General features: G+C 43.9%; 1 protein-coding gene across 1 annotated transcript in view; it reads right to left on the bottom strand.

Annotated features, from left to right (window-relative positions):
- Positions 1-27676, bottom strand: part of ptpn20 (protein tyrosine phosphatase non-receptor type 20) — a 419828-nt gene that overhangs the window by 133297 nt on the left and 258855 nt on the right. The window contains exons 28-30 of the mRNA XM_073025740.1: positions 11407-11618; positions 3853-3951; positions 1156-1475 (exon numbers count right to left, since the gene is read on the bottom strand). Coding sequence (XP_072881841.1) covers positions 1156-1475; positions 3853-3951; positions 11407-11618 — 631 coding nt within the window. The remainder of the gene's footprint in view (positions 1-1155; positions 1476-3852; positions 3952-11406; positions 11619-27676) is intronic.

Below are 27676 nucleotides of genomic sequence, written 5' to 3' on the forward strand. Positions count from 1 at the left end.
GGGAAACTCAGATCTGGAGAGTTGTGCATACTGGAATATTTTCTTCCCACCACATTGGAAGCTGTGCCTTCCTCAGCCTAATCTCTCTCTAACTCTCACTGTCACCTGTTTATCAAAGTTCAAAGCAAATTTAGTATCATAGTATGTAGGTGTCAGCATATAGTACCTTGAGATTGATTTTCCTGCAAACATTCACAGTACAAGAGAGAAATACTATCGATGAAAAGCTGCACACAAAGACTGACAAACAAGCAATGTGCAAAAGAAGACAAAACTCTACAAATAAATAAATAGATAGATAGGTGAGTAGATAGATAGGTAATTAAATAAACAGTTAGAAACTGCAGGTAGATTAAATAAATGTGTACTTATTTATTGACAACATGAGTTGTAGAGTCCTTGAAAGTGAGTCCATAGGTTGTGGAATCAGTTCAGGGCTGAGGCGAGTGAAGTTGTCCATGCTAGTTCAGGAAGCTGACAGTTGAAGGGCAATAAATGTTCCTGAACCTAGTGGTGTGGGACTTAAGGCTCCTGTACCTCCTTCCCAATGGCAGCAGTGAAAAGGCAGCATGGCCTGGATGGACCCAAGGTTGGGTAACCCTGCTCTATACCTTTCCAATTAATTTACCAGCCCAAGTGTCTTTAAAATGCTGCTAATGTACCTGCCTCAACCACTTCTTCTGGCAGTTCACTTAGTAGCCTTTCAGGTCCCTACTAAATTTCTCTCCTCTCACCTTCAATTGGGAAGAGACTGTGCGTTAATGGTAGGGGTCTGTGACATTAAAAAGACTGTGGACCCCTGGTTTATAGGGATCTAGGCTAAATGTGGACAAATGGAACTAGCATAGTTAGAAATCTAGGTTAGCAGGGAGCAGTTGGGCAGAAGGGCCTATTTTCGTACTGTATGGATGTATGCCTCTATGAATAGCTCAACCTGGGAATGTAGCCAACAATTTGAACAACAATTTAGTATTAATCATTATTCCTGTTGAAAAAAAACTGTAGGTCTAAATTTATTCAACTTCATGATTAGAATTTCACAGATCTGTTGTACAGATCAGATTGTTCCAAGAAATATCTAACACTGAAATGTTCTATGGTTATTTGAGGACTTCTGAGGTAGACTGAAGGAATGTGAAGATTGATGGTACTCACCTGTCTGTCCCTGGCAATGTAATAGGTAGGTCACAGGCTGAGTAACAGTTCTGCCTCAGGTCTTCAGCCAGAGCAGTAACTAATTCCAAATTTGTTGCGTCAAGTGGAACATCTTGGAAATGCTCTTCCTGTTCTGTGGCTTCCTCCACTGTGTCCAACCTGCACTCATCGTCACTGGAATCACAGGACTGAGTGAGACTCTGGGGATCTTCTCCACACTCTGCTCCCTGGTCTGGTCCATCCTCCTGAAGCAGCTCTTGCAGTGGCGAGTTGGGTGGTTTCAACACAGACAACTCTTTCACAGGTGATGAAATTGGAGTCTAGCATTTCAAAATGAAAGGTTGACAGTGGGTATCTTTGTCAATGCTAAATATGAACATTTAGAATAAGCATGGTCATAAAACACAAACCAGCAACACCCGAGTGATTCTCGGTTGCTCCTGAGAGAAGAGTATAATGAGTGAACATAACTATTATTTTGTAATTCATAGTAATTATGGCTCTGCACTGTACTGCTGCTGCAAAACAACAAATTTCACAAAGGTCAGTGATAACAAAGCTCATTCTGATTCTGAAATTTTAATGGACTTAATTGAAAAGATGTAAAATTTGTTGAAAGAACCGTTTTTTGAAACATAATTCACGATTGATATCTGCAGGAAGGACCCCACTAGTGGGAAGTTTGGGTTGGAATATTGATACAGTTGTTCAGAGCCTCCTCACTTTTAATTCAATTGAGAGGACCAGAATATAAAAGCAAAAGCAAAGCTGTAATGCTGAGACTCTTCAAGGCATTGGTCAGATCACATTTGGAATATCGTGAGCAGTTTTGGGTATTGGAAAGAGGCACTGGTATTGGAGAAGGTCCAGAGGAGGTTTATGAGAAAGATCTTGGGAATGAGAAGATTATTCTATGAAGAACAACTGGTGGCTCTGGGCCTATATTCACTAGGATTTAGAAGAATGCTGGGGAATTTCATTGAAACCTAGCAAACACTGAAAAGGTTAGATAGAGTGGATGAGGAGAGGAGGTTTCCAGTAGTGAAAAAGTCTAAGACCAGCGAGCACATCCTCAGAAAAGAAGGACATCCCTGTTGAACAGAGATGAGGAAAGTGGTGAATCTGAGGAACTCATTGCCACTGATGTAGAGCAAGTATTTCGGTACACTTAAGGTAGAGGTTGATATATTCTTGATTAGTAAGGGCATCAAAGGCTACAGGAAGAAAACAGAAGAATGTTGAGAGGGAAAATAAATCTGCCATCATGTAAGAGCGGAGAAGACTTGATAGGCCAAATGCCTCCCATGTCTTATGGCAATATGGAGTGTAGGACTTGGCAGATTTATCCTCCAAGCTCTGGTCACTGTAGGACATTACGAATGCACCTGCTTGGATATTGACTTTACTGCCACTTTCACTGATTTCAAGAATCTTTCATCAAGTGTCAACTTGGGGCTACGTGTGAATTAAATTCCTGGGGATGTTTATTGTTGGTCACCATTCTCAGAAATATGGAATGGCAATTGCACTCACCTCCTGACATCAAATCATTACAATTTATTTCCAAAAATAAAGTTTATCACAATAAGATACCAAAAGATACAAAAAGAAATGCAGTGCAAACAATATTTTTTACATTCTTAGTGTCATTTGGCCAATACATTCAGTGGTGTTAAAATTTCTTTTAAACAATCTCATCGTGCCACTCATCTGGCCCCCTAGAGTGTCCATCCTTTTAATTTTTGAAGGGCTTCCCTACCTGACTCATCCCCTCCATGTGCAGTAATGGAAGGAGTCCACTTTTGTGATCCTTCCCTACATGGCCTTTGTACCAAACATCAGAGCACACTTCTGCGACCTGGTATGCACTATTTGGTAGTATTCCCTTTGGGACATCTTGCTGTGTTGGCATATCAATAAAAATCCCAATTTGTGCAAGTGGATGAACTCCATAGGAGGTGTTTAGCCCTAAGAACCAATGGCTCACTTTCCCCTTTCTACCTCTTAAATTTGATAAACTAAGAGATTTGGACCAGGGAATTTTTCTGGCACTGAAGAAGTGCATTAAACTGGTAATGGTCAGAGGTTTGACCATGCTCTATCCAGGGACCAACATCCTATTGCATCGAAGGCTCACATCACTGTCTGTGGTGGACATCACTCTTTGTCCAGGGACAAAGAGGCAGAAGGGCTTTTTGTCTGTTAACCATGACATGGGCAAGCTGAGAACGTGGGAATATGTGCAGGACAATGCAGCCACTCACATCCTCACAACACTGACGTATTTCCTGGCATGCTATCCTTTTGCAGTACATTTTCAATCCCACAATTTTCATCCGAGAGGTTTAGGTCTTTTAGTCACTTCTAATGCCTTGTGGTACACTCCCCATATTACCATTGGCTCAAATAACTTGAACCCTGCACGTCAAAAATCAGAATCAGATTTATTATCACTGCCATATGTGGCTGAAGTTGTTGCTGCAGTAAAGTGCAAGATATTTAAAAAACTATAATTTACAATAAGAAAGTGTAAGAAATTACAACAAAAAATAAACAGTGCAGAGGGAGTGTGAAATAGTAAGGTAGTGTTCATGGGTTCATGAACTGTTTATCTATTCTTCAGACATTGCATTCTCAACCAGCATGCACTCCCCTGCCCCAAAAGTCTCTAGCCCTGTTAGAACTCGATAAATTTACCAGGCTTTGGGGATCTATTTCGGGCAGAATTCCTGGCACAGGTCTGCACAGCCTCATCATGACATCTGGAGGAGCTCCTCGCAGAAGATGAAGCACTTCCTGTTGAAAATGAGATAACAGTTGAACAGAAATCTTGATCAGATAACATCTCTTTACAACTGGCTCTAAGCTATTGCTGTAAACACCATGCTAAAAGCGGACAATCATTCAAAGGAATGAACTGCCTTTCCTTGGATTAATCACATTAATTCTTTCTCTGGCACACTGAAGAATTGTAAGCAACAGAGCGGAGCAGGGTGGGGCAACATTAAAATGTTGACAAAGATTTAATACTGGAGTCCAATAAGGACAGCTAGGTTAAAAGTGGAGCTAGGTATAATCAATCTCAGCATAGCTAGTCAGTGACCTTAGCTATAAGGTCAGGCTCTTTCACTAAAACAAGGCACAGAGTTTGCATGGAGCAGTTTACACTCTCCTGTGCAGAAAATTAATGTGTTAATGGCTGATAGGAACAGATAGTCTAACACCAATACTTAGCAACTAATCAGTTCAAAAATCTCAACTCACAGCATATTTGAAAATTTTTTTTTTTATCCTCTTTTGGTCAAAGGTCAGCATGAATTAGCCACATGCATCAAAAACAAAACTAAAGAGAAATGCTAGGTCAAATGAAAATTTTAAAAAAACACAATACAAGAGACTGCAGATGCTGGAATCTGGAGCATCACATGAAATACTGGAGGAACTCAATGGGTCAGTCAGGCATCATCTATAGAAGGACAACATTTTGGATCAAGACCCTCCCTTTGAACTGCTGATTACGTGAAATAATCTAATGGCTGAGTCAGTCCTTGTGAAACTAAATCACTTTGCACAATGGTAGAATTAGCCTGCAAATTTTACCTTAGTGCACTCTGATCTGCTAGAACAGCATGCCGGGCAAGCTTTCCACTGTACCTCAGTACATGTGACAATAACAAACCAATTCAATTCAAGATATTAAGGAATTGCTATCAATGGCCTAATCTCAGAAGGGAAAATCAGTCTTTCAATCACAGTTGGTTGACTATCCCTCCAGTGCCCCATTTGCCCAAAATCCTCACGCGTGGTTCAGGTCATCCAAAGCTTGGACTGGGGCAAATGATCTGAGTCCAAACACTGACTTGGCTCATGAGGAAAGTAGATGGCTTGTGCAAGACTCCAGGAACCACAGTACCTGTGGAATATCACCCCAAAGTGGCGGCCCACTTTAAGGAGGAAAATCATTTACTAGGAAAAAGAAGTGAACAGTTAATATTAATGGTGTTAATAGAGAAGGGGAATTGCTCACCTTGGGTGTGAGAGAAAACTGATACTCCTTCATCTCATCTGTATAAGAACTAAAATATAGCCTAAAAATACCTTAATTAATAACTGTTGTTTATTGCCTTTAAAATAATCAGGATAATAATTTTAAAAGATGAAAATTCAATGCCAGATTATAAGGTCACACCAAGAAGCTTAACTGAAGAGAAACATTTAGCCAGTTCGACTTTATTTGTTCACAACACCAGTTCCACTGTACTCGTTAAATGACCTCTTATTCCTTAGCTACTATTTCTGAACATTTTATCCAACGCTATATCACAGTCATATTAAGAAATAATGCTTGCCTTAAATCTGCCCCTCATGCCTTCAGGTAAGATTAGTTTTGTCACTCTGAATACACTGTTCTTGGTTTTGTTCTTTTATCCATTAAAAATAATTTAAAAAGTAATTGCCTAGAAATTAATCAGCAGCACTCAATGCATTATATAGTCAGGACAATGCATTGTACTCTGCCTCACTGAAGTCAATGGAGCTTTGGAGTGAGTCCAATATGCAGGTGCTGTATACTAACTGTGATGATCCTGGGATGGATCACTAATCAGATATACTGTGGATACTGAAATCTTGATACTAAACATTGCTGGAAAGACTCATGCCAGGTAGGTCACAAAGGAAGAAGCCCTGAGAATGAGCGTGTTGGTGATGGTTGAGTTGGTGAAGAATGAAGAGTGGGCAGGATCCTGTTGAGTCAATGGCCCTTCTGGAAATCTGGGAGACAAGCCAAGTGGAAAATAAAGATCAAGGCATCAGGTTGGAGATGGTGGAAGATCAACTATGCAAGAGAATGCTAGTGGAGTCTTGCTTCACCACATGGACAGGAATGCCACAAGGCAAAAGTAATGCTGCCACTACTCAGAGCTTTGGGTAGACATCCTTTAGAACAACGCACCACTAACTCTCCCTCCCAGATGACAACAGAGCCCTTTATGTCCACCCTACCACACTCCACATTTAACAGCTCACCTTCCAGCATCTTCACCCCATTCTTCAATACCTTCCATTCTGATTATTTTCCAGCTTGATAATTATGCTGCATGCATCCTTCAGAAACATAAATGTACTAAAATATCGCCAGAGCTTCCCTTCTCCCATGTAAACACTTGAGGCTCTTCCTGTAGCTCAGTTGCCTTCTCCATACCCTCTATCCAAGATTTATTTATCACACCCTCTCACCAAAACATGGATGTTTAAAATGGTAACTAGAGAACAACAGGTTCTCCCCAGGTTACAAATGCCCAACTTATTTACAGCCTGTACATATAAACAAGCATTTGGGAGGCTGACACAATGGATTTGCGGTTGCTGTGGGACTGTGGCTGCTGGAACTCTACCAACATCGAGCCCAAGATTACGTTCTAGTTAACTCAATAATGCCCACTTTGTGAATCTAATCTAGAGACATGGTCGGTATTGTCAGTATCAGCTTTATTATGACAGAAACACACCAAATGAGGAACTCGGCATTTTATGTGTGTTACGCGGATTTCCAGCAGCTGCAGAACCTCTTGTGTTTATGATTTGTAGGAAGGAGTGTTCAAATTTTGCAATAATTTAGAATGTGCTAGAAGGTATAATTTAGAGAATTTTGCTGCACAGAGAGAGTGGAAATTTAAAAATGACAGGAAATGCTGCAGATGTCATAAAATTTCACCTCGTACGTCAGTGATAATAAATGTGTTTCTGATTAGCATGGAGGCATTTGGCCAAAGGGTCTGCTTCTATGCTGTACAATTCTATGAACCTACTGAACATTGAAAGACCTTGATAGGGTGTATGTGGAGAGAATGTTTCCTCTCGTGGGAGAGTCTTGGACCAGAGGGCACAGCCTCAGAACGGAAGGACATCCCTTTGAACAGAGACGAGAAGGAACTCCTTTAGCAAGAGGGTGACGAATCTGTGGAATTCATTGCAACGGAAGACTGTTGAGTCCAAGCTGTTAGGTATATTTAAAGTGGCGGTTAATAGATTCTTGATTAGTAAGAATATCAAATGTTATCGGGAGAAGGCAGGAGAACGAGGTTGAGAAAGAAAATAAATCTGCAATAATCAAATGGTGGAGAGGATCAATGGGCCAAATGGCCTCTTTCTGCTCTTATGTCTTATGGACTGCTGTTGGGGACATTTATGGAGTGTTGACAAATGCTTGGTAATCATTGCTGAAGAAGAGCAAATAATGGGCGATGATGAGGGAACAGAATTAAAACATACTGGGTACTGTGAGATGTAAAGTACACCAGCTGATGGATATCTGAAATAAAATTAATTGCTGGAAGTTCCCAGCAGACCAGTCAGCATCTATGGAGAGTGAAAACCCGAGTTGGTCATGGATGATGGCTTTATATTGGCACTGTTCACTTCTGGCATAAATAGAAAATGTTAAAAACTCAGCAGGCCAGACCTCATGTGTGGGTTGGAAAACCAAATAAACATTTTCGGTCAAAGATCCTTCATCATTATCCACTGCTGTCTCTAATCTTAACTGTAAGAATGGTGTTTTAACGAAGGGCCTTCGACCCACAACATTAACTCTGTTTCCCTTCTGATGGACCTGGCCTGACCTGCTGTGTATTTCCAGCATTTTCTGTTTCTATTTCATATTTCAAGCATCTGCAGTCTAGTTTAAATTTTCAGGAAAGGCTGATAATCTGAAACTGTTGAATTTAATACTGAGCCCCAGATTGCAACATGCCCTGACTGAAGATGAGGTGCTGCATCTTGAAATCAAATTGCGCTTTGTGGGAACAAAATAGAAAGACATACTGATTGGTCAGAGAGAATGCGAAGCATAGAATTAAAGGGACAGGTAACTAGAAGCTCAGGATCAAATTTGTGGATTCTCCAAGGCAGTCACTCAATTTGTGATTAATTTTCTCATCAGAGCTGACCACATTGTGAGCACTAAATACCAAACTGGAATAAGTGTGAGTGAATTACTGCTTCATCCAAGGGTGTTTTGGGTCCCTGGATGGTGGGAGGTGAAGAAGTAAAAGGGCAAGCATTCCACGTCATGCAGTTGTGTGGCGAAGTATTGTAAGGGAATTGGTTGCTGCTGTTAAGAGTGGATTCAGGATTCACAGACGCAATGGTTCATTTATAAACACAAGAGGTTCTGCAGTTGCTGAAACTCTTGAGCAACACACACCAAGCACTGAAAAAACTCAACAAGTCAGGCAGCATCTATGGTAGGGGAATAAACAGTTAACATTTTGGGCCAAGACCCTTTAGCAGGACCTTTAAAATAGTGGAGGGGAAGGAGAGGGCAATGATGCACCTGGTTGGGGGACAATAGGTGAAAGTGGTGAAAGTTGCAACCAGCCTGTTGAAAGTGGAGGCTGGTGGGTGGACGATGAGAACAAGGAAGGTGAGAGTGGGAGCAGGAATTCAGGAAACAGAAGACAGGCTTGAGAGCCCTGCCACTGATGGAAGACGGGAAGCCACAGTTCAGGAAAGAGTGATGCAGTACTTTTCAGATGGACCAGCGTGGAAATCCTTGTCAATCAGTGTAGATACAACTGAGCTAGAGAGATTGGAAGATTGGAATTCATTCCTAACAGGAAGCAGGTGAGAGGAAGTATAGACAGGATATCTTTGGGAGTCTGTTTTTCTCTCTGAACTCACTGCATCCCTTATTTTACGTTTCCAACAACTGCTGTGTTGTGTATCTCATAGTTCTAGCACCGCTAGTCCTCTTTCTCTTGCCATTATTTATCTCCTTCCATTTACACTCCTGCAGAGAGAGCAGCACCCTCAATCATCACACTCTCATCCACTGTGCTACAGCATTTGTGTCACTTGGAGAATCATGGACTCCAGCCGATTAACACATGCTCCCTTGGCTCTCTCCTCCCCTGACCAGCTGTGTAAGATCATCTCAAGCAAAATGCAGAAGGAACTCAGCAGGTCCTACAGCATCGATGGAGAGGAAGAAATACAATGGAGAATTCCCCTCCACAGATGCTGTCTGGCGTACTGAGTTCCTCCAGCATTTCGTGTGCACTGATCTTGATTTCCAGCATCAGAATCAGCTATAATTATCACTGGTATATGTCATGAAATTAGTTGGTTTGTAGCAGCAGTACATTGAAATACATAATAATAAAAAACATTAAATTACAATAAGAAATATGTGTAAAAAAATCTAATGGTGGAGGGAAAGAACTGTTCCTATAATGATCAACGTGAGTCCTCAGGCTCCTGTACCTCCTCCTTGATAGCAACAATGAGAAGATAACATGTCCTGGGTGAGGGAGTCCTTCATGATGAATGCCACCTTTCTGAGGATCGCCTTTTGGTGATGTCCTTGATGCTGGGGAGGCTCATGCCCATGATGGAGCTGGCAGAGTTTGCAACTTTCTGCAGCTTTTTCTGATCATGTGCAGTGGACCCTCTATATCAGACGGTGATGCAACCAGCTAGAATACTCTCCATGGTACATCTGCTGAAATTTACAAGAATCTTTGGTGACGTATCAAGTCTCCTCAAATTCTCAATGAAATATAGCTTCTGTTATGCTTTCTTTGTAATTACATCAATATGGTTGTTGAGCCCTGGATAGATCTTCAGAGAGATTGACACCCAGGAACTCGAAATTGCTCAGCCTTTCCACTGTAGATCCCTTGATGGGGACGCATGTTTGTTCCCTCAACTTTCCCTTCCTGATGTCCACAATCAATTCCTTGGTCTTACTGGCAATGAGTGCAAGGTTGTTGTTGCATCACCACTCAACCAGGTGATCTATCTCACTCCTGTACACTTCCTCGTCATCATCTGAAATTCTGTCAACACTAGCTGTGTTGTCAGCAGATTTATAGATGGAGGAAGTTGTGCCTGGCCGCACAGTTATGGGTGTAGAGAATAGAACAGTGGGTTAAGCGTGCATCCTTGAAGTGCAGCAGTGTTGACTGTCAGTGAAGAGGAGATGTTATTTCTATTATCTGCAGATTCTCTTGTGTTCTGTAAGACCATTTCCATTTTTGTTCACTCTGGAAATGTAACTGGACATTTCCCCTTGTGAAAATTGCTTTTGAATCTATTATTCCTGCATCAGAAACAGAACTGATGCTCTTGTTCCTGCAATACATCATTAAGGGCTGCTAAAGGTAGACCACGGAGACAGTTGGTTATTCTTGGTCTTATGGTACAGTATCAGAATGGAACATCTTGATGGTAACTCTCATAGCAACCTTCTATCTTTCAGACTGTCCCAAGATTTTCATTTGCCTCCAATGGTCACTATCTCACAATACTAGAGACTTATTCAATCCTGGTTGGTGTGGAGTTTATACATTCCATTTGTGACCACATGGATTTCCCCAGGCCACTTCCTTCCATATCCCAAAGACGTGCAGATTGGTAGGCCAATTGGCCACTGTAAATCAACCCTAGTGTGTGGGTTATTGGAGACTTTGGGGGATGAAGCTGTTGAGAGTGTGAGGAAAATAAAATGTGATTGGTGTAAATGGGTGGTTGGTCATGGACTCAGTGGGCTGAAGGGCCTATTTCTACGCTGTATGTATCTAAGTCTCTGACTGATCTCATCCTTACAACACCCGTCTGTCCTGATCCCATCACCATCTGCCCAACTACCCTGACCTCATTGGTCCTGATCACTAAAGCCACTGACTCTCAGATGTCATAAATCCCCCATAGCCCCAAACCCTCCAACACTCTGATCACTGGAGACACAAAAGACTGCAGCTACTGGAATCTAGAGCAATACACAAAATGTAAGAGCATCTTAGCAAGTTGGGCAACATCTACCAAGGGAGACTAACAGTTAAGGTTTAGTTCACAAAAAGTCAGAGAAGTGATTCTGCCCCATCTTTGGTCACTGGTGTGAAGTGTGACACTCCCTATAGTCACCATCACAGGTTTGGCTTCACTAACTTCAATGGGTTAAATCATGTAGGGTTTAATTTCACCTTGAAACTAACACACATTTCACCTTGGTCAAAGGTAACCTAACACTAGAAATTTCTAGAACTTGAATCTTCACATACAATTACTACTGAATAGGAGGAGGTTATGTGTTTCTGATGAGAGGTCATCAGCTTTAAATGTACCTCTGCTTCTAACCTGCTGTACATTTTGAGCATTCTCTGTCATATTTTAACAAAGATCATGAATTGGTTTCACTTCCCCAGTGTAGACAGTTCATTAGTTTCAGTCACTGTTTTAGACACTCACCTGATATGACAGCCCCTTGACTGCAGCTCCATTGACGGCCAGGATGACATCTCCAACTTCAATCTGACCGGTCTCTCCAGCTGGTTGCCCTGGAAACAACCTCTTAATTCTCACCAAGCTCTCTCTGGGGTCGTCTGCTTCTGTGCACATCTGCAGGAAACTGAATCCTAAACCCCCAGAATTTTTCTTCATCTTCACCTCAAACGTATTATCTGTTAAAAATATTGTGGGACATCAATAGGAATTAAATATTTTCTATCAACCAGAAGACATCGTACCATTGAATACTTCAAAATCTTCCCATAACTGTCTTTCCTATAAAGACATATGTCTTTATGCATGAAAAAATGATGTTTAGTCATCAGTAATTCAAAAAATATCCATAACATTAAGATGACCATGAAGTTATAACCAGTTTTTATTTTCTTCAAAGTTCAAAGTACATTTATTATCAAAGTATGTTTATCATATGCAACCTTGAGTCTCATATCCCAACTCTTAATGTTTTGATCAAGATTTAAATTTATTTGTCACACTTCCATCAAAACATGCACTGAAATGCATCATTTGCATTAAAAACTAACATACCAGAGGGTGTGCTGGGGTGGGGGGGGGGGGAGCAGCCTGCAGATATTACCACACATTCCGGCGCCAACACAGCACACCCATGATGCTCAACAACAACACAGCAAGCAACAAACAACAACAGCAAAAACAAAGCCCATTTCCCACTCCCACCCATGCACATGCAGAGCCCTTTAACCCCAGACAAGCCTCCAGCAGATAAGGACTCCTTGGAGTGAATTTTTGCTCTTATCTTGATTAACTGTGGCAATGGTGCACCCAAAGAATATTCAGGTGCAAACTAATTTAACTAACTCTTTCAAATTAGTTCTCTGTTTCTCTGATTGCTGGGCCTGATATAAATTGACAGTAGCCTCAAACGCCTGCACAAGTGGGTGCTATGGTAGTGCAGCAGTTAGTGTGATGTTATTAAAACTTGGGCATTGGAGTTTGAATATCAATTCTGGCATGGTCTGTAAAGAGTTTGTACGTCTTCCCGTCAAAGTGTTGGTTTTCTCCAGGTATCCTCCCACTGACTGAAAATGTACCTATTCCATAGGTTAACTGGTCATTTTAAATCGTTCTGTGATTAGGCTAGGGTTAAATAGGTTGGGTGCAGCTCACAGGGCTGATTCAATGCTGTATCACTAAATACGCGAAATAAAAGGAAAGTGAATGAAGAGCAGAACAAAGAATTTATTCCCTTCAGGATCTTTTCTTGGCAGCCATGCCAGAAACATGCTGCTCTTCCTGTGACTAATTTTACAACATGACATTTAATGCTGCAGCAACCCTGTAGCTCATAGCTCAGAGATGGGAGGAGAGAGCCAGTCCAAATATCTGCCCCAAGTCCCACTCAGAGCTGGTTGTTGTGTTTTCTTTCTATCTGTTAATTTCATCATTCACCCAATTTATTAGTATCACTTAGTTGTTCAAAGGGACAGTTGAATCATGCTGAATGTCACAAAACAATTGACCAAACTTCACATGAATCATCTAACCTTTACTATTCCATCCTTATGCTCTTACACCAGTTGTTCTGGTCCTGATGTTCAACCTCAGTAGCTTCCACGTGACCTATATGTTCATTGTGCTGACTGTGTTTTTGGTGCTTCATCCTTCCCCCCTTTCTGTGAATGATCCTTGGGTCGGATTATTTCAGTTATAAAGGGAGTCGGGAGAGAAGGGCTTGTTTCCCTGGAGCAATTTATGTGGGGAACAGAGTACAAATATTTTTTCCTCAATGAGTGTGTTTGAAATGAAAGAGCATCAGTTCAAGGTGAGAGGGACAGGGTTTAGAGGGGATTTGAGAAAGACTTTTATTCACAGAAGGTAGTTGGAGTGTGGAATATGCTGACTGAAGAGGTGGGGTAGGTGGACATTCTCACAACATTTAAGAGGCAAGTAGTTGAATCGTCAGGGCATAGAAGTCCATGGACACAGTGGGCTGAAGGTCCTGTTTCTGTGCTTAATGGCTCTATGGCATCTGAGTTACATCAATAAGATTGAAAGAGTGCAGAGGAAGTTGTTGGGATTTGAGGACCTAAGTTACAGGGAAAGACTGAAGAGGTTAAGACCTCATTCCCTGGAGAATTGGAGAATGAGGGGAGATTTGATAGAGGTATACAAAACTATGAAGGGTATTGATAGGGGAAATGCAAGCAGGCTTTCTCTACTGAGGTTGGGTGAGACTAGAATGAGAGGTCATGAGTTTAGGGCGAAAGGTGAAGTGCTTAAGGGGAACATCAGGTGGAACCTCTTCACCCAAGAGGGTGGAACATGCAGTGGAAGTGTTAGATGAGGGTTGGATTTCAACACTTAAGAGAAATTTGGATAGGTACATTGATGGAGGAGGTATGGGGGACTACAGTTTGTGCGCAGGTCAATGCAGGCAGAATAATAGTTCAGGACAGGCTAAATGGGCCAAAGGGCCTATTTTTGTGCAGTTCTGCTCTATAAACATTCGATCACTTCTTTATTACCCATTAGACTCTAACCTGCTTTCATCTTGAGAGACCTATCTGCTTCTTACACATTAATAGCAGTTTTCATTGCTCACTTTGAAATCCCTTTATCAGCTTTTATTACTTTTGCTGTTTGGTGCTGTTGATTTTACATTTTATTAAATTTCAGCTTCTGCAGTTCCAACAAAAAGAATAAGCATTTTTAGTTTAAAATGTTTCTCGTGTACTAAAATAAAACAACTGCAAATGCTGGGTACAGTACTTAAATGTTTCCAGTTGATGATAAATTCTCTGACCTCTTGAAGCATAGCTTTCTAAGGCCATCAGCTTAAAAGGGGACACAGGCTGTCTACAAAAATGCAAGACAAGTTCTTTGATGTAATAAAAGAAACAGCTGGTTCTGGGAACACAGCGCACATCAGGTAGAGTTGCTGCCTCCCAGATTCAGTCTTGATCTCATGTTGCTGTCTGTGTGGAGTTTGCACACTCTCTCTGTGAACACATTCGCCCTAGTTGCTCCGCTTTCATGCCACATCCTAAAGCCTTCTAGTTGATGGGTTAATCAGCTGCTTGTAAACAGCTTTGAGTGGTGAGAGCATCAGGAAGAATTGTGTTTGTGAGGGAGAACGGGTTATAGAGAAAAGTACAAGAAGACATGCTCTGAGAGTCAGCTTAGAGTCCATTAACTGAATGATCTCCTTCTACATCATTTGAAAGAATAAGAAATTCCCACTTTCAGTGATACCACCAATTGCTCTGGGATAGCTCAGGATCCAATGGATATGTGCACTTGCTGTGATATTTTGCATTTTGATATTGCTGCCAATTTTAAAATGGTCACTGTTAACCTGAAGGAGAGTGTATTTGAAACAGCCTGGCATAATCTTCACTACAGTGGCTTCATGTAGAGTGATTTAACAGAGTGATACTGTTGTTAACAATCAGGATTCATGAAATGTTCCTGTGATTACTCATGAGTAAGAAACAGAAAAATTGTCGATGTATCTGGTATAGCTGACTGACAATTTTCATTCACCGCATAAATAAGTCTGTACTCGAGAATCAAACTGCAATGCAAATTATCTCTGTGCCTCTGTTGCAATCCCCAGGTTATGAATGATTTTCAATTTTACTTATGTTCCTAAATCTATTTTGTCCATAGTAAATATATAAAGTAACTCAAAAACTATGCACAGATCCACTGTATTGCAATGAACAGTATGGAGGAGAGTCAATTAACAAAGATTTTTACTCCTCATGTATGTGAAGGATGTAAATAATAAAGTCAATTCAATTCATTTATTGTTGTTCCCTGCCTGCTTACAACAAGCAGAATCAGAATGTCCCACACTCTATGGCTGGTTTCAATGGGCTGGAAGTATCAGTGGATGCTGCATTGTTTAACAGAGTATAGTTTAGTTACACACATATCAATAGAACTTATTGCTTAGTCAGTTTCCAAAGCAACACTCTTAAGTGACCTCCCACAGTGAAGCTTGCTGCTTGTGGCCATAAGAGACAGTGGTGTCACAATACAATACTGTGGGGAGGTTACATGTAAACAAATTCTTCCCCCCCCCCCCCGAAGACTGATTCTCTTTTGAATTTAAATTTGTAATTTGGTTTATTATTGTCACATAGCTAAAGTGAAAATATTTGTTATTCATGCCATCTATAAAGACGATTTTATTACTGCAGTGCATTATGGTAAAACTGGGAAAATAATAATGCAGAATAAGTATCAAGCAGTAGTAAATCAAGGCAACTGGACTTGCTGTGTTGTCTAGAAGATGCTTTGCCACTCATCCAAGAGGCTTCTTCAGTTCTGATCCATGCTGGGTAGTTTTCCAGCTTATAAACATAGAGTTGTTTCTAGGTAAAGCAATCACATGAAGGTTGTTAAGATTCAGAGAGTTAATGAGAGGGTCATTAGTCTTATCTTTGCAAGAATGGAGGTGTGAACTGTTGTGCAGATGCCGGGGTAGAGATGTTAGGACAATATAAGGCTACGTCCACACTACACCAGATAAATCTGTCACCGAAGCTTTTTCTCTTCGTTTTTACCCTCCATCCACACTAGAACGGCGTTTTCGTCCCCTGAAACCGGAGATTTTCAGAAACGCTGTCCAGGGTGTGTAATTTTGAAAATGCCACTTGGGCAGATCAGTGTAGACGGGGTAACCGGAGAAATCTGAAAACGCTGTCAGACGGCAGTGCACCATTTCATTGTTTTCCTGAATGCAACCCTCCACACAATCTAAAAATTTCAGAACAGATGGCAATGAGACTGAAGCCAGAAGAGTTAGAGATGTACTCACCAAATACTTTGACACATAACTTACTGAATAAATACACAGACTCACTTTGCCCTGTTTTCTGTCCTTGCTTGTATGAAGGTGGTTTACCTACTTATACAAGTACTTCTCTGACAATAGATGTGTAACAGTCTACTGTAACATTGTATGGAAATACAAGATAATACTGATGCAGTGTAGCAATGTCCTACACACAGCGCTGAAATAATGACACGCAGTCGATAAGTCGTTTCGAGACTAGTTTATTTAAACTTCACGGCGCTGGCATTTAATCCCTAGCACCCGCCCTCTCCAGGTGGAAATGACATCAGAGGTGCATTATCAAAGTCTCCCCCCGTGCACTGGCTATTTGTGAGCCGGTTCGCCTGAGCAGAAAGTGGGTCGCCACATAACCCCCCCACCCCCAGAACCAGCGATACACTCCCCCAATGTCCACAGCCTGGATCAGTCTCTGTTTGGGCGGTCTGCCTCTGCGCCGCGGTGCCTGAACCTTGTCCAGCTGCGCCAAGTCCACATGGGCTGGTTTGAGTTGGTCCACCGTGAAAACCTCCTCTCTCCACCCAATGTCCAGAACGTATGTGGATCCGTTGTTGTTGATCACCTTGAATGGCCCCTTGTATGGCTGCTGTAGTGGTGCCCGGTGTCCGTCCCTTTGTACAAACACAAACTTACAGTTCTGCAGGTCTTTGGGTACACGGGTCGGGGTCCGTCCGTGTTGTGAAGTCGGTATGGGGGCCAGGTTGCCGAGCTTCTCGCATAGTCTGTCCAGGACTGCTGTGGGTTCTTCCTCTTGCCTCCTTGGGGCTGGTATGAACTCTCCTGGGATGGCCAGGGGTGTGCCATACACCAACTCGGCCGGCGAGGCGTGCAGATTCTCTTTGGGCGCTGTGCGAATTCCAAGCAGGACCCAGGGAAGCTTGTCCACCCAGTTAGGTCCTCTCCGGCGGGCCATGAGAATCGACTTCAAGTGACGGTGGAAGCATTCCACTAGACTGTTCGACTGTGGGTGGTAGGCAGTAGTGTGGTATAGCTGCGTTCCCAACAGGCTAGCCACAGCCGACCACAGGCTGGAGGTGAACTGGGCATCTCTGTCGGAGGTAATGTGGGCCGGTACCCCGAAGCGTGCTACCCAGGTTGCGATCAGTGCTCGGGCGCAGGAATCGGCAGATGTGTCAGTGAGTGGGACCGCCTCTGGCCACCTCATGAACCGGTCTACCATAGTTAGGAGGTACCGCGCTCCTTGGGACACTGGTAGGGGGCCCACAATATCCACATGAATGTGGTCGAACCTCTGGTAGGTGGGTTTGAACTGCTGCGGCAAGGCTTTAGTGTGCCGCTGCACCTTGGCTGTTTGGCACTGCGCGCACATTCTGGCCCATTCACTGACCTGTTTGCGAAGTCCGTGCCACGCGAACTTGCTGGAGACCAGCCGGATGTTGTCCTGATAGATGGGTGCGCCAAACCATGAATGGAGTCGAAAACTCGCTGCCTCCAGGCTGATGGGGCGAGGTTGGCCGGTAGCCACATCGCACAGGAGGGTCCTATCACCTGGGCCTACGAGAAAGTCCTGCAGCTGCAAACCCGAGACTGCGGTCCTGTAGCTGGGCATCTCATCATCTGCCTGCTGCGCCTCTGCCAGTGCTGCATAGTCCACCCCCAGGGACAGGGCCTGGATAGCTCGTCTGGAGAGTGCGTCCGCCACGACGTTGTCCTTTCCCGAGACATGCTGGATGTCCGTCGTGTACTCGGAGATGTAGGACAGCTGTCACTGCTGGCGAGCCGACCAGTGATCAGACATCTTCGTGAACGCGAAGGTCAACGGTTTGTGGTCCGTGAACATGGTGAACAGCCTGCCTTCTAAGAAGTACCTGAAATGCCTGATTGCCAGATACAGTGCCAACAGGTCCCGGTTGAAAGCACTGTACTTGAGTTCGGGTGGTCGTAGGTGCTTGCTGAAGAACGCCAGCGGTTGCCAGCACCCCTCGATGAGTTGCTCCAGCACCCCACTGACGGCTGTGTTGGATGCGTCCACTGTGAGGGTGGCTGGAACGTCTGTTCTGGGGTGCACCAGCATCATGGCATCTGCCAAGGCTTCCTTGGCTTTAACGAAAGCGGCTGCAGCTTCCTTGTCCCAAGTAATGTCCTTGCGTTTACCCAACATCAGGGTGTACAAAGGGTGCATGATACGGGCTGCTGAGGGGAGGAAACGGTGGTAGAAGTTCACCATACCAACGAACTCCTGCAGGCCTTTGACCGTGTTGGGCCGGGCAAAGTGGCGGATCCCGTCTACCTTGGCGGGCAGAGGTGTTGCCCCATCTTTGGTAATCCTGTGGCCCAGGAAGTTGATGGTATCGAGACCAAACTGGCATTTGGCCGGGTTGATCGTGAGGCCGAAATCACTCAGGCAGGAGTAGAGCTGGCGGAGGTGGGACAGATGCTCCTGACGACTACTGCTGGCTATAAGGATGAATAGATGAACGCAAAGTCCAGGTCGTGTCCCACCACATCCATTAGCCGCTGGAACGTCTGTGCGGCATTCTTCAGGCCGAACAGCATTTGGAGTAACTCGAACAGGCCGAATGGGGTGATGAGTGCTGTTCTGGGGATATCTTCAGGGTGCACCGGGATTTGATGGTACCCCCGGACGATGTCTACTTTGGAAAAGATTCTTGCCCCATGCAGGTTTGCTGCAAAGTCCTGTATGTGCGGCACGGGGTAGCGGTCTGGAGTTGTAGCCTCGTTCAGTCTGTGGTAGTCGCCGCATGGTCTCCAACCCCCGGCTGCTTTGGGCACCATGTGCAGGGGGGAGGCCCATGGGCTGTCGGACCTCCGTACGATCCCCAATTCCTCCATCCTCTTGAACTCCTCCTTCGCCAGGCAGAACTTTTCCGGGGGGAGCCTTCGTGCGCAGGCGTGGAGGGGTGGTCCCTGGGTCGGGATGTGGTGCTGAACCCCGTGTCTGGGCATGGCTGCCGTGAACTGTGGTGCCAGAATCGATGGAAATTCCACCAGGATTCTGGTGAATTCATTGTCTGACAGCGTGATGGAGTCCTGGTGTGGGGCCGGCAACTTGGCTTCACCCAGGGAGAATGTCTGGAAAGTCTCGGCATGTACCAGTCTTTTCCCTTGCAAGTCGACCAGCAGGCTGTGAGCTCGCAAGAAGTCCACCCCCAGGAGTGATTGGGCCACTGCGGCCAGTGTGAAGTCCCACGTGAACTGGCTGGCGCCAAACTGCAGCTGCACTGTGCGGGTGCCATAGGTCCATATCGTGCTGCCGTTTGTGGCCCTCAGGGTGGGTCCTGGCTTCCTGTTGTGGGTGTCGTACCCCGTCGGGGGCAAGATGCTGATTTCCGCTCCAGTGTCGACCAAGAAGCGGTGTCCCGACTGTTTGTCCCAGACGTACAAGAGGCTGTCCTGGTGGCCAGCCGCCATAGTCATTAGCAGCAGCTGGCCTTGGCCCTGGCCCTTGCAGGGAGGGCAACAATGGTGGCCTTCTGTGCCCCACTGCTGCTGGTAGAAACACCACTCTTCACTGTCCTCCTCGCTCCTGCCTCTGTGTTGTGTGCGCCCCCCTGCCGGGCCTGGTCTGGTCTGCTGTTGGGCACGTGGCCTGGTAATCTGACTGACGGACGCCACGCTCTCCCTCTTGGCTTTCCACAGCACGTCTGCCCGGGCTGCCACCTTCCGGGGATCGCTGAAATCTGCGTCGGCCAGCAGCAGATGTACGTCCTCGGGCAGTTGCTCTAGGAATGCTTGCTCGAACATGAGGCAGGGCTTGTGTCCGTCAGCCAGGGCCAGCATCTCGTTCATCAATGCTGACGGCAGCCTGTCTCCCAAACCATCCAGGTGAAGCAGGCGGGCACCCCGCTCACGCCGCGAGAGGCCAAAGGTCCCAATGAGCAGCGCCTTGAATGCTTCATATTTGCCTTCTTCCGGGGGCGACTGTATGAAATCCGCAACCTGGGCGGCCATCTCCTGGTCAAGGGCGCTCACCACGTGGTAGTAACGCATGGAATCAGAAGATATCTGCCGAATCTGGAACTGGGCTTCTGCTTGGCTAAACCACACACGTGGTCATAGCGTCCAGAAAGTCAGCATTTTTAGCGAAACTACGTGAACAGATGAAGAGTCGGTCATCTTTGGTCCAAATCCTGTTTGGAGCGTCGGGGTCACCAATGTAGCGATGTGCTACACACAGCGCTGAATAACGACACGTAGTCGGTAAGTTGTTTCGAAACTAGTTTATTCAAACTTCGCGGCGCTGGCATTTAATCCCTAGCGCCTGTCCTCTCCGGGCGGAAATGATGTCAGAGGTGCATTACCAAAGTCTCCCCCCGCGCGCTGGCTATTTGTGAGCCGGTTCACCTGTGCAGAAAGTGGGTCACAACAGCAGATAAGTTTTACACATTTAACAAGCTGCTTTATTAATGCAACAGAGTTAGTCAGCTTTTCAATGTTCGTCGTCAGCCGGGTCATACTGTCGGTTGCCTCCATACGTGCCAGTATTTGTTTTTTTTTACTTTTAAGTCCTCCTGCACGTGGGCCAACAGCTGCCTGTTGTTTAAGTTTTTCTAGTCTGTAACTGCACAAACGCGTTCTTTCACAGCGAGATTCGACACCAAACACGTCGCTTGTTTTCGGTAAATGTGTCCTGCTCATGCGCAGTAGGAGGAGATTCGCCGAAATATCCGTTTCAATGTGGACAGAGATATTTTTTAAAAAGCCTAGTGTGGACGCCTATCGTTTTTACACGAAACCGGTGTTTGCAAAATTATCCGGTCTAGTGTGGATGTAGCCTAAGTAGTTGATAGGTGGTGTCGCACCCCACCCCCTCTGTTCAGGGATGGGTTTTCCACTCTGACAAAGATGGCTTCTTTAACCCCTCTTTCAGACCACCTGTCCTAACATCTCTACCCCGGAGTCTCCACATAGTTCACACCTTCTTATAGGCAAAGATAAGACTAATGACACTCTCATTATCTCTGTGACTCTTAATGACTCTCATGTGATTGCTGTACCTTTAAACAACTCACAGAGTTTATAAACTGGAAAACCAGCCACCATGGATCAGAACCCTTGGATGAGTGGTGAAACATCTTCCAGATAACACAGCAAGTCCAGTTGTCTTCATTTACCACTGCTTAATATATAATGACCTGAATGATTGAGAACTTTCATAGACATAATGCAGAATAAATTTAAAGGCAAAGTGCAGTACAGATAGACAATAAGGTGCAATGCCTTAATGAGGTAGATTATGAGCTCAAGAGTCTATCTTATTGTACTCCTGGACCACCCAATAGTTTTATAACAGCACGATAGAAGCTGTCCTTGAGCCTGGTGGTACATGCTTTCTTGATTTTGTATCCTTTGCTTGATGGCAGGGGGAGAAGGGAGAATAACTTGTTGAGGGAGGGTATTTAATTACGTTGGCTGCTTTGTCAAGGCACCAAGAAGAGTAGATCGAGCCCAGAGAGGGAGACTGGTGATGTTCTGTGCTGTGTCCGCATCTTTCTGCAGTTTCTTGTGGTCACGTACCAAGCAGTTTCTATACCAACCCGTGATACATAATAATACTGATGGGAACTTATTTCTCTGCACTCCTCCCACTAAGTGTCATTCCCCACTGTTCCCACCTGCTCACCTCACTTCCCTAATTTGGTTTCATGTTCCAACTTCCTTTTCTATCAGAGCCCTTAATCTGCAGCCTTTTCTTGCCTCCAACGATCACCTCCCAGTCCCCATTGCTTGCCAGCTCTTGTGCCAACCCTCCAGGTCATCTGTTTTATCTCCCCTGTACGCTTTCAATTCAGACGAAGGATTGCAATCTGAAATCTTTACTGTCCATTTCCCTACACTGAAACTGAGTTCTCCAGCAGATCGCTTTATGTTCCAAAATCTAGGGTCTTGGCAGCTGAGGTTATAGCACACAGGTAGAGCGAAGAAGGAAGACTGCACAAGGCAACGTGGTGGAATGAATGAAAGTTGCCCGATGGTTATAGGGCCAAAAAGGCAAAGGTCATGAGGAAATGCGAGATACAGGCTGGAAGAAACAAACTGGTCTCAGTCAGTTTAGGCCCTTGTGACTCCCAAGCACATCCATATATCACACTCTCACACTCTCATACATGAGATTGATGGTTTATTGGTCCAGACTATGCTCAGAAATTCTAACCTTCTCCATGTTGGATTGTGTGTGGTCGTGGTAAAACCAGGAACATTACACAAGATCTGTACTCCAAATGCTTCATTAGATTATAATTATGTGAGGTTCAGTGGATGAAATGCTACACAGAGAGAAGGTGTCGATTGTATGTAACAGGCTTTAGTATAATTGAGAGTTATTTTTCCTCTTCTTCTATTTCCAATTCTGGTGGTTCTACAGACAATAATCAGGCTAAATACCAAGCACTGCCACCAATTTCTACCTTTACCTGTTACATACTTTGCATGTAATAAACAGTACAGAAATAGAAATATACACAGTGGCAATAAAATAAAATCAGATCACTAGTTCTCGGGTCCAGCTGTACAATACAAGCTGAAGTGCTGATTTCCCACAATGTGTCAACTTATTCAAGATTTCAGGATGTCATAAATTCATGCACGTGTTCATGGCAGGGCAGTCTATTCCCGAAATATATCAATTATTCTGTTTGATTTTTTTTCTGTCTGCTGTTTATGAAGCATTGATGCCTGCAGAAACCTCACCACTGCAATTCTAATTCATTTACATTACTGTGAAATTGTGCGGTGGTTATCAGCAGTTTGAAGGTTTAAATAGAAATCATTCCAGATGAATCAACTGTACATTCCTGAAACAGATTTCTTTTGCATGGTATTTGAGGTTTGCAGCCTTCTTAAAGGGGCCAGATTGGGAGCAATTCTCTTGCCTGATTGCTTGGTAGGATTCAGACCACTGAATTGTTGACGTAAAGCTGACCCGATGATGCTCACATTGATCATTCAGCCCTTTTATGTCGCTGTGAGGATGGGAGGTCAAAAACAAGGGCGGGCAGAGAGTGTCTTTCCTGCGCATGCTTGAAGTAGAAATACATCCAAAGCAGTAAAGTTGCAGTGAAGGCCCTCACATGATCATCTTATTCTCATGAATCATGCTTGGGCCAAACCCCGGATAAATGACTTCACTTGCCGGTAAAGCCACCAGAACTTAACTGGGAGTGAACTGGATGGTTTGTAGGCTGTTGTGTCTAATCCCAACCATGGCAACGGAGAAAATCTTAACTAGTAAATCTGGTCAACTTGGGCTCGAGCCAGAAAGACTGAAAGATGCACTCAGTCATCCACAACTTTCAATGTTCCATAAAGTTCTGCAGAGTGAAATCTGACATAGCTGACACTGAGCCACAGAACCATTTGTTTAACGACAAATGAAGAGTGTGTAAAGGGCAGCGTGAGAGATGCAAACAGAGGAGAAGAGGGACTGAACTCTGAGAGGGCTTTGATCGCTGAAGAGACAGATATTGTATGGGTTTCCCTCAAGCGCTTCATTGTACTCCCACAGACCAAAAGACACAGGAGCAGAATTAAGAAACTCGATCCATTGCTTACGGGTTGGCAGGTGAATCGGCCACCATAGATCCCCCTAGTGTGGGTGAGAGGCAGAATCTAGTGAGAAATGATGAGAAAGTAGGGAGAATGAAAACGTTTCTAGTGGAGGAGTAGTGTAAATGGGTGCTTGATGGTCAGTATGGACTCAGTAGGCCAAAAGTTCTGCTGCCCTGCTGTTTGACACAGGACCAAAGAATGATTAAGATCGGTGTCTTATATCATTTAATCAGTGTAAGAAACCCACCAAGACTACCTGAACTGCACTAAAATTAACTCTAATTCTGCTTTAAGCATTTAAAGCAGAATGGGTTATCAGTAACTTGAGTGACCAGTACTGTGCCACAAGAATAACTTTTCAATGATTCCCACCTTCCCACAACAAATACAATAAAAATGTATTTAAGCATTTGAAGAGAAGCATTATTAAAATACTGTATGTCTTTAAACAACATAAGAGGAGTGCCATAAAGCCAAGGTTAATTTTATGAAGATTGGGACTTGAAGGCTGAAGTCATATGAAGAAAAGGGACAGGATGGGACTTCTCTCCCTGGAGTACAAGAGGCTGAGGGGTGACCTCAGAGGTTTATAAAGTCATGAGGGCAGTAGATAAGGAGAATGGTCACACTTCTTGGTTCAGAGTAGAGGAGTCTAAAACTAGAGGACCAAGTTTAAGGTGAGAGGGGAATGATTTAAAAGGGACCTGAGGAAAACTTTTTTTTCAGAGGACCATGGCTATATGGTAATGAACTGCCAAGGAAGTGATAGTGGTGGGTACAATTACAATGCTTCAAAGACAGATAGATGGCTGTATGGATAGAAACGGTTTAGAGGGATATTCATCAAACACAAAGAAATGGGACTACTCAGATAGACACCATGGTGACCACGGATGAATCTGGCCAGAAGGTCTGCTTCCATGCTACATAACTCCATGAACATTTTATGGGGGAGACTGAATTGTCAATAGTGTGACTTCCAGGGCTTTGGGAGTTCAGGACATTGTTGAGAAAGTACAGTGATTAAATTTTGGAGAGCAGCAAAAGGCCAGGGAGAGAGAGAGAAGGTTCTGTAGATATCAAAGGGTCTGAGGGTTGGTGGAGATGTCGAAGAACGCTAAGGCTGCATGATGGAGGACATGAAAACATGAAAGAATATTTCAAAATGGAGCTGTTAGTCCTCTCAGACCCAGTGAATAGAGTGGCACTGGTGAGCCATGTGACAGAGACAGAGGCAGTAGTGAGGATGATCTGAAGTTTACAGAGGAAGCAAGCAGAAACCTGTCAGGAACTTGCAGGAATAGAGACACAAGAGACTGCAGATGAACAAATAACATGCAGGAGGAACTCAGGGGCCAAGCAGCGTCTGTGGTAGAAACAAAATTGTCGACATTGTCCACAAGAATCAGTTAATGAGGCTTGTCAGGTATATCTATGGTTAGATTACTACGGTAATTAGCCGCTCTTCTTCCAATGCCAATAGATTTTTTAAAATCCATTTTAGAGAACAGGGCATTTGGTTCAAGTCTGATTATTGACAGTACAACCCTCCCTCAGCATCACACTGGAGCCTTGTCCAAGATTCTGGGCATCAGAGTGGGATTTTTACCCAGAATCTGGCTGAATTTGAAGATGATTGGATTACCAATTATGCCCAGGGTGATACATAACAGGAGTCGACTGAGATTCCAATTTGTTGAAGATTTCTTTTGAAGAATTCCAAATGCTTGAAATGATCACATTGACACTTAAAGAACAAAAAAACTCAAAAAATAATGAGCAGGGAATTTGGAAGGATCCCAGGTCCCCCAGTGAATTGCACAATATCATCCTCACTCGGTATTAATATTTATATGGTGTAATTTCAGAGGGCTCCCACTTTAATGAGCATCTAATTACTTGTGTCCAGTGATTTGTTGCTTTGTCACAGAGAATCTCAGCATCAGCATTAGGTTTATTGATGCTGGTTGCAGATAAACATTGGAGGTCAGTCTCTCAGACACCTACGGAGATGAACTGAATCTTTAAAAAGGAGGGTAAAGAATTTTTGCAGTGCTCCTTCTGTAGGAGATATAGCACCTTGGTGCTTTCTATGATCGAGTCCTTTGAGTTGCTCATTGTCAGTTAAAATCACTGTTAGAACATAGACAAGTTCAGCACAGCAATAGATCCTTCAGCCCACAATGTTGTGCCAAACAAATTAAGCTAACGATGCCCAATTAAACTAAACCCTTCTGCCTGCACGTGGTCCCTAGCCCCCCATTCTCTGCATATTCATGTGTCTTTCCAAGAACCTCTCAGGAATGTGCGCTTACACCACTGTTCTACACCCATGACTGTGTGGCTAGGCATAGCTCAAACCCCATCTGCTGATGATGCAGCCATTGTTGGCAGAACCTCAGATGGAGTTGAGAAGGCGTACAGGAGCGAGATATACCAGCTAGTTGAGTGGTGTCGCAGCAACAACCTTGCACTTAACGTCAGTAAGATCAAAGGGCTGGTTGTGGACTTCAGTAAAGGTAAGACGAGGGAACACAAACCAATCCTCAGAGGGATCAGAAGTGGAGGGAGTGAGCGATTTCCAAGTTCCTGGATGTCAATATGTCTGAGGATCTAACCTAGTCCTAAAGGATGCAGCTATAAAGGTGGCAAAACAGCAGCTACATTTCATTAGGAGTTTGAGGAGATTTGGTTTGTCACCCAAAAGACTTGAAAACTTCTGCAGGTGTACCATGGTGAGCATTCTGACAGGCTGCATCAACATCTGGTATGGGGGAGGCTATTGCACAGGACTGTAAGAAGCTACAGAAAGTTGTAGAATTGGTCAGCTCCATCATGGATACTAGCCTCCATACTACCCAAGACATCTTCAAGGAGCGATGGTTCAGAAAAGCGGCATCCATTATTAAGGACCCCCATCACCCAGGACATTCCCTCTTTTCATTGTTACCATCAGGAAGGAGGTACAGAAGCCTGAAGGCACACACTCAGAGATTCAGGAACAGCTTCTTCCCCTCTGCCATCTGATTTCTAAAAGGACATTGAACCCATGAACACTACCTCACTGTTTTTTTCTGTTTTTGCACTATTTAAATTTATTATTTAAAATACATATACTTACTGTAATTGATTTTTTCTGAATTATCATGTGCTGCAATGTTCTGCTGCCATTAAGTTAAAAAATTTCACGACATTTGCCAGTGATATCAAACCTGATTCTATCAGATTGGCTTCCTCCCTCACAGGCAGGGCATTCCAGATACCCATCAGCTTCTGTGTAAAAAAAAAACTTGCCCCACATATCTCATTTGAATGATCCCCATCTCATCCTAAATAGATGCCCTTTAGCATTTGACATTTTGACCCAGGGAAAAGACACTATGCCTCCAATAATTGTAGAAAACTCTAAGGTCTCCCCTCACCTCCACTACTCCAAAAAAAAAGTTTGTCCAACTTCTCCTCAGACATCATGCTTGTACCTACTTCCAAGCATTTTAAAACTAGCTCTGACATCCCCCTTGCATCTATTTCCAAGCATCTTAAAACTACCTGATATCCTCCTTGCACCTACTTCCAAGCACCTGAACCCAATACTCCAGATGAGGCCTAACAAGAATTTTATAAAGCTGCAACACAATTTCCTGATTCTTGAAGTAATAAAGGCAAGCACATCATGCATCTTCTCTACATCATCAACTTGTTCAAAAACAAACCAGAAGAATGAATGTAAATACTGACCTCCGACCTGAGGCAAGACAATATAAAGATGAAATTCAGATTTTGTTCAGCTATGTGTACTGTGAAGAAATCTGACATGGACTTACTCATCCAGAGCGAGATGGTACAATTAAGTACACT

Source organism: Hemitrygon akajei, chromosome 21, assembly GCF_048418815.1.
Source record: "Hemitrygon akajei chromosome 21, sHemAka1.3, whole genome shotgun sequence".
Taxonomy (NCBI): domain Eukaryota; kingdom Metazoa; phylum Chordata; class Chondrichthyes; order Myliobatiformes; family Dasyatidae; genus Hemitrygon; species Hemitrygon akajei.